The sequence below is a fragment of the Triticum urartu genome, chromosome 7A (assembly GCF_056163025.1).
Source record: "Triticum urartu cultivar PI428250 chromosome 7A, HENAU_Tu73, whole genome shotgun sequence".
In the NCBI taxonomy this organism is placed as follows: domain Eukaryota; kingdom Viridiplantae; phylum Streptophyta; class Magnoliopsida; order Poales; family Poaceae; genus Triticum; species Triticum urartu.
The window spans coordinates 587,821,321-587,829,583 of NC_141879.1; the positions used below are offsets into that span (position 1 = coordinate 587,821,321).

Consider the following 8,263-nt stretch of genomic DNA (forward strand, 5'->3'; position numbering starts at 1 on the left):
CGACAAACTTTCGCAACGGTGCACAGTTAGGGGGAACACTTTCTTGAAATTTTAATGAGGGATCATCTTATTTACTACTGTCGTTCTAAGCAAATAAGATGTATAAACATGATAAACATCACATGCAATCAAATAGTGACATGATATGGCCAATATCATACTGCTCCTTTTGATCTCCATCTTCGGGGCTCCATGATCATCATTGTCACCGGCATGACACCATGATCTCCATCATCATGATCTCCATCATTGTGTCTCCATGAAGTTGTCTCGCCAACTTATTACTTCTACTACTATGGCTACCGGTTAGCAATAAAGTAAAGTAATTACATGGCGTTGTTCAATGACACGCAGGTCATACAATAAATAAAGACAACTCCTATGGCTCCTGCCGGTTGTCATACTCATCGACATGCAAGTCGTGATTCCTATTACAAGAACATGATCAATCTCATACATCACATATCATTCATCACATTCTTCTTGGCCATATCACATCACATAGCATACCCTGCAAAAACAAGTTAGACGTCCTCTAATTGTTGTTTGCATGTTTTACGTGGCTGCTATGGGTTTCTAGCAAGAACGTTTCTTACCTACGCAAAAACCACAACGTGATATGCCAATTGCTATTTACCCTTCATAAGGACCCTTTTCATCGAATCCGATCCGACTAAAGTGGGAGAGACAGACACCCGCTAGCCACCTTATGCAACTAGTGCATGTCAGTCGGTGGAACCAGTCTCACGTAAGAGTACGTGTAAGGTCGGTCCGGGCCGCTTCATCCCACAATGCCGCCGAATCAAGATTGGACTAGTAACGGTAAGCATATTGAACAAAATCAACGCCCACAACTACTTTGTGTTCTACTCGTGCATAGAAACTACGCATAGACCTAGCTCATGATGCCACTGTTGGGGAACGTAGCAGAAATTCAAAATTTTCCTACATGTCACCAAGATCTATCTATGGAGAAACCAGCAACGAGGGGAAGAAGAGTGCATCTACATACCCTTGTAGATCGCTAAGCGGAAGCGTTCAAGAGAACGGGGTTGAAGGAGTCGTACTCGTCGTGATCCAAATCACCGAAGATCCTAGTGCCGAACGGACGGCACCTCCGCGTTCAACACACGTACAGCCCGACGACGTCTCCCATGCCTTGATCCAGCAAGGAGAGAGGGAGAGGTTGAGGAAGACTCCATCCAGCAGCAGCACAACGGCGTGGTGGTGGTGGAGGAGCGTGGTGATCCAGCAGGGCTTCGCCAAGCACCGCGAGATATGAGGAGGGAGAGAGGTAGGGCTGCGCCAGGGAGAGGTCAAAACTCATGTGTTGGCAACCCCAAATACCTCAACTATATATAGGGGAGAGGGAGGGGGCTGCGCCCCCACCTAGGGTTCCACCCTAGGGGCGGCGGCCAGCCCAGATCCCATCTGGTGGGGCGGCCAAGGGGGGAAAGAGGGGAAACTTGCCCCCAAGCTAGGTGGGGCGCCCCCTCCCCAAACCCTAGGCACCTTGGGCCCTTGTGGGGGGCGCACCAGCCCACCTGGGGCTGGTCCCCTCCCACACTTGGCCCATGCAGCCCTCCGGGGCCGGTGGCCCCACTTGGTGGACCCCCGGGACCCTCCCGGTGGTCCCGGTACGTTACCGATAAAACCCGAAACTTTTCCGGTGACCAAAACAGGACTTCCCATATATAAATCTTTACCTCCGGACCATTCCGGAACTCCTCGTGACGTACGGGATCTCATCCGGGACTCCGAACAACATTCGGTAACCACGTATATCTATTCCCTATAACCCTAGCGTCATCGAACCTTAAGTGTGTAGACCCTACGGGTTCGGGAGACATGCAGACATGACCGAGATGACTCTCTGGTCAATAACCAACAGCGGGATCTGGATACCCATGCTGGCTCCCACATGATCCACGATGATCTCATCGGATGAACCACGATGTCGAAGATTCGATCAATCCCGTATACAATTCCCTTTGTCTAGCGGTATTGTACTTGCCCGAGATTTGATCGTCGGTATCCCGATACCTTGTTCAATCTCGTTACCGGCAAGTCTCTTTACTCGTTCCGTAACACATCATCCCGTGATCAACTCCTTGATCACATTGTGCACATTATGATGATGTCCTACCGAGTGGGCCCAGAGATACCTCTCCGTCACACGGAGTGACAAATCCCAGTCTCGATTTGTGCCAACCCAACAGACACTTTCGGAGATACCCGTAGTGCACCTTTATAGTCACCCAGTTACGTTGTGATGTTTGGCACACCCAAAGTATTCCTATGGTATCCTGGAGTTGCACAATCTCATGGTCTAAGGAAATGATACTTGACATTAGAAAAGGTTTAGCATGCGAACTACACGATCTTGTGCTATGCTTAGGATTGGGTCTTGTCCATCACATCATTCATCTAATGATGTGATCCCGTTATCAATGACATCCAATGTCCATGGTCAGGAAACCGTAACCATCTATTGATCAACGAGCTAGTCAACTAGAGGCTTACTAGGGACATGGTGTTGTCTATGTATCCACACATGTATCTGAGTTTCCTATCAATACAATTCTAGCATGGATAATAAACGATTATCATGAACAAGGAAATATAATAATAACTAATTTATTATTGCCTCTAGGGCATATTTCCAACAGAGGAGACTAAAATCTGCCAGAAAATTGAGGAACTCCGGAGTTATTACGTTGGATTATATCCAAACGTCGAAAAACTTGACAGATCCCTTCATAAAGGGTCTATCACGTAACGTGATAGATAATGCATCGATAGAGATGGGCTTGAGACCCACCGCATGAGTTGTCCATAGTGGTAACCCACTCTATGTGATCGAAGATCCCGTGAAGTAGAAGTGGGAGACAAGCTGTTGGTCAGCTCGGAGGAGAGTATCCCTATATTAACTATCCCACTCCGTGAAGATGCAATACTCTCCTGATCTGCATGGCAGCTTGATACTTATCTTAATGTGTTTCAACTGGCTTATTCGGGTAAGTAGAGATGTTGTCCTGCAGAACATCTTCTGAGGAACACACCTATATGAATTTGACTATTAACATCGCAGTCTGTGAGAATTGGGTGTTCTCTAATAAATTCATGAAAAGGCCCTGGAGTACGACGTATACTCTCCACCCGCGGGGAAGCCTTGCAGCATCCCAGTATCGGTCAAGAATTTTTGTGAAACTAGTCTCGCAGAAAACTTGTAGTTCAAGGAATAGTCCACTATTCAAGTTGTGATCTAGTGTAACATAAATCTCTAAGTGGAAGTTCAACTTCACAGTCTCCACTAAGTACCGGAATATAAACAACGTTTTGGAACTAAATGATGAGATGTGCCAATAGACTTTGTGGGGGATTGTTGGAATTTTTCTAGTAGGCCTTTGGCCCAAAGCCCAACTGAAATTCTAAAATTCTCCTGGCCCATTCATGCACACATGTGAGTGGAGTGAGTGAGGCTAAAGTTTAGTCCCACCCCGGAAGTTGAGAGAGAGTTGCACCTCTTTATAAGGTGAGCTCTTGTACCACTTGTATGAGTATGAGAAGAGGAGACCTACACGCGCGCTCCTCCTCCTCGCTCGCCACGCCTCGTTACGACGCGACGCGGGTTGCGTGATTGAGCTGAGCCGAGGACAGAGCTATGCACGTTGTCTATATTTTTGCTGCTCGGGAAAAATTAATGAGTCATTAATTAATAATTAACGGGCGCGTTAATTACTGAACCGTTTTCGATTCTTTTGGATCGTGACGACTCGGACGTGGGGTTTACTCCCATGGCCTGCCCGGCCCGCACTATATAGTCAGCCAGACGTCTACCCTAGCCGCCGCCGTTTCGTATGGTTTCTCACCACCGTTTCAGATCATTGCGCCGCCAAGCAAGTCTTCTCCATACCTCCTTCCGGCGTGCACCGGGAGAAGGGACAGTAGGCCTCCGGAACCCAGCCTCTCGTAATCCTGTACGGGAGAGGGGCGATCAGGTTTTTAGGGAGCGCACTCGCGCGACTGCTGGTAGCGACGACTTCGCAAACGACGACTTCTTCCCCGACCTCAGCAACCTCATCCTCGACGACATGGGCGACAACGTCAACGCCAGCGGTGCTGCTCCCACGGCACCGTATGTGATTCTATCCTTCCTGTTCAAGATCGTGGTAGAATTCATGTTTCTAGTATGTGCCCTAGATGTGATATGTTCATCTGCTATGCTAGTTCGCATGATTAGTTTAATCTCTACTACTGTAGTCATGATTTATCTTCTATTTATTCGGATTAAATCTCGTAGTAATTTGCTCATATTTCCAACAACATTGAGATGTAATAAAGCTGTGTTGTTTTTCTCAACAAAAGAAAAACTTAGTGGATACTATTTCTGTTAAGAAAATATATTTTTTACAGGGAAGAAATGGTATTCCATTAGATTAAACTGCTGGTTAAATCACCAGCTACAGAGTTCATTACAACATAAAGGAATTGGCCTAACCAGATTTCATAAGTGTCATTCCCTAAACTAGTTCCATGTGCAGCTAAGGCATGCGCTGCATTATTACAAGACCTTGGACACACATAAAGATTTACATTATCAAAACCGACTCTCATTTGAAATTTTATCTTCTGGAACAGAGCTCCAAGTGGCTCTAGGTCGTAGTCCTGACTTGAGATTGCTTGTTTCAGTACCATGGAGTCCATCTCAACGATGGCTCGGTGACACCCCATGTTGATTGTTGCATTAATCGCGTTTAAAAGTGATAGTGTTTCAGCATGTAGGGCATCAGAGATATGTTCCAGATTTCCTACACTTGGTGGAGGCGTCCTTTTTATATTATTATTAAGGGAAGGGATGAAAGCCCGGTTGGAGGTAAAAAAAATCAGCTGGCCCATTGGTTTGCTCTCCGATGAAGCTAGATTCATGGAAGCTTTCCCTTTCTCTGGGTGTGGCCAAAAAATTTGCGGATTGCACCTTTTTGCCCTGTCTTGTCTAAATAAAGAAAGAAGCTTTTCCGCAAAAAAGTTAAAAATAAAGAAAGAAGCTATGCAAAATCGTCCCAAACTTGTACGCATGCACCGTGTGGTTGCACTAGCTAGGGCCAAACGTACATACATGCTTGTTGTATTCACAATGGTAAACACAAAATACATATCAATACATTTACGTATCACGTGTAGTACCACTGTGCTCTTATATTAGGATTATCGATATAAACAACCAGTACAATAGACTAGACTATGATCTAAAACAAACCGGTTAAAAAGACCCACATAGCGGAAAAGCCGAAAGATTTGTCTGCCGGGCTTATAGTCTTAGATCTCATGTTGAACACCTCACCATTGTCGATAAAATAAATAGCATCCTCTTCAATCTCGCCACCTGTAAAACAAGACTTGCTAGAGCGTTTGCTCAGAAACAGTGCACGGCCATGTAGCCCACTCGATACAGGCACCCACGTGCTTGCACTGATGTCCGCCTCAAAAACCTCCACCTTACGAGTGAAACCCTCCTGGACACAAAGACGTTGCATCTCACGCCTCACCATAAGCAGCCTCCCTTGCGATTCGACCAGGTAGGAGAGATGGTCACCACAACAACATGGGGTCTCTCAACATCGTCTGCAAAATGCATACCATTGTTGATTATGTACTCGCATGTTCTCTTTCTCAATGCATCCTTGTCTTTCTCAAGATTGCCAATCGGGCCTGTGATGACACGCTTAATGCTGGTAACCGTGGGTATGCCCTTGCTATCAAAGGTGACGCCGAAGGAGATGAGATTCTCAACCTGTGTGATGGCATAGAGTGTGTCTCTGAGAAACGCGACGTCGATGATGATACGGGTGAAGGGTTGATGTTGTGGCTTGGGTAGCCACACATGCCCTTGCCTGGCTTTAGCAAGATGATGGGACGATTGCCGTTGTTGGTCCTTATAGCTACGAGACCATCGAGGCATGAGTGCATGAGCACCTTGTGGATCCTAAATGATTCGGAAATACTGCCAATGACCATGTCGAGCTCCGGGAGCTCCACTAACGTCCTTGAGAAAGGATTAAGCATCATGTAGGTATGCCGGTTCCGATCAACATCGATGAGGCGACGGGCAAGAAAGCCGTCGGTGGAACCAATGACACGCTCGTTTTCCGGGAGGGGGAAGATATTCTCCAAGGGACGCAACAAGAAGCCAGTCGGATGCACGACGATGGGTAGCTTAGCTTGATGGGGTAGGGCACCGAGAGCCAGGAACGGCAGACTGCTCTAAATCGAGCGTGGTGAATCGGGTCAGGGAGGCTGGCGATGAAGCCGATGATGATACGTAGAAGCTTTCGCGGGAGATCCGACCACGCCAAAACGGACACCATCATCATCATCGATCTATGCTGCTCGATGGATACAGCAGTTGGTACTAGACTAGATAGATCCTACGTACGTATATTTATTTAAAATACAAGTAGCTAACACGTACGTACACGGAACGGAAAACTAGTCTCCGGGTTGGCTAGAACATGCATGTTTCCTTGTAGGTCTAGCATCGGACGGGGCCTAGCGCTACTTATAAATCTCTCTTTCCTGTTGCAAAAAAACTTGTACTAGTATACTTATCCGTAGGTAGGATCATCATATCATATATATAGCAGCTGAATCGAGCAGCGTACGTAGATCAATGCTCGGATCTCCCCCCGATAACTTTCCTTCAGCTGGTAAGCTTCTCCTTCCTTCCTGGTGCAATTAAGTTACTCCATCCATAGTCTGTATATGCCCGATGTTTCATGGTTTTACGCTTTAATTTGTGATCCATGGGTGCAAAAAATCTGATGCTCCGCGCACTTTTGTTCCAGAGTAGGCACCAACGGCTTGATTCATCCATGGCGTCATGGTCGGATCTCCCCGGAGAGCTTCTACGCATCATCATCGCCGCCCTCCACGACCCGATTCACCACGCTCGCTTCCAAGCAGTCTGCCGTTCCTGGCGCTCTGTCCCGTCTCCGCGCAAGCTACCCAGGGTCCTGCTCCCAACAGGATCCATGTTGCTCCCCTTTGACAGCGCCCCCCACAGAATGTTTCCCCTCCCAGAAAACCAGCGCTTCGTTGGCTCCACCGACTGTTTTCTCACCATCGATGTCATCGATGCTCACAACAAGCATACATATGTGCTCACTAATCCTTTCTCAAGGACCATGCTGGAGCTCCCGGAGCTTGACGCTGTCATCGGCAATGTTCCCGAAACCTTTGGGATCCACAAGGTGCTCACGCACTCTGGCCTCCATGGTCTCGTCGTCATAAGGACCAACAACCGCAATCATCCCATCATCTTGCTAAACCCAGGCAAGGGTGTGTGGTTACCCAAGCCACGACATCAACCCTTCACCCGCATCATCGACGTCGCGTTCCTCAAAGACACACTCTATGCCATCACACAGGCTGAGAACCTCATCTCCTTGGGCGTCGCCTTTGATACCAAGGGCATACCCACGGTGACCAGCATTAAGCGCGTCATCACAGGCCCGATTGTCACTCTTGAGAAAGACAAAGATGCACCGGGAAAGAGATCACCCCGCGACTACATAATTAATGACGCTGTGCACTTGGCACGCGACCACGAAAGACCTCATGTTGATATCCTGACCGCCTGGTACCTGGTACAATCGCAAGGGAAGCTGCTTATGGTGAGACGCGAGATGGAATGTACTAGCTACCTTGAAGGTTTCACTCGTAAGGTGGAGGTTTTTGAAGCGGACGTCGGTGCAAGAACGTGGGTGCCCATGTCGACTGGTCTACATGGCCATGCACTCTTTCTTAGCAAACACTCTAGCAAGTCTATTGTTGCGGGTGACGAGATTGAAGAAGATGCTATTTATTTTATTGACAATGGTGAAGTATTCAATCTGAGATCCAAGACTACAAGCCCTCCAAATAAAGATTTTGGTTTCGATGCGATGTGGCTCTTTTATCCCAGTTCATTGTAGATCATAGTTGTTTTTTTGGGATAGATCATATTATTATTATTTTTTAAGGGAAAAGATAGATCATAGTTCCTTTTTTTGCGAGGGATAGATAATAGTTTGTTGTACTAGTTGTTTACCGAAAATTGTAAGAGCATATTACTAAACGTATATAAATCGATGTGTTTTGATCTATCTATCTACAAGTGTGTGTGTACATTTTCCCCTAGTCGAAAGTCCAAACACGCAATGTATGCTTACACGTTTCAAACGACTTTTGCATTGCTTTTTAGAGGCAAGGCAAACATATATAG

At 46.8% G+C, this 8,263-nt stretch overlaps 1 protein-coding gene and 1 pseudogene across 1 annotated transcript; one reads left to right on the forward strand and one right to left on the reverse strand.

The window, feature by feature from the left end:
• Positions 1 to 5,249: 5,249 nt before the first annotated feature.
• LOC147960569 (uncharacterized) lies at positions 5,250 to 6,377 on the reverse strand (annotated as a pseudogene).
• A 293-nt stretch (positions 6,378 to 6,670) lies between these two features.
• Positions 6,671 to 7,973, forward strand: LOC147960570 (uncharacterized). Its single transcript, XM_087534878.1, has 2 exons — positions 6,671 to 6,707; positions 6,829 to 7,973. The coding sequence occupies exons 1-2, from the start codon at positions 6,671 to 6,673 to the stop codon at positions 7,971 to 7,973; spliced, it is 1,182 nt and encodes a 393-aa protein (XP_087391004.1).
• The last annotated feature ends 290 nt before the right edge of the window (positions 7,974 to 8,263 follow it).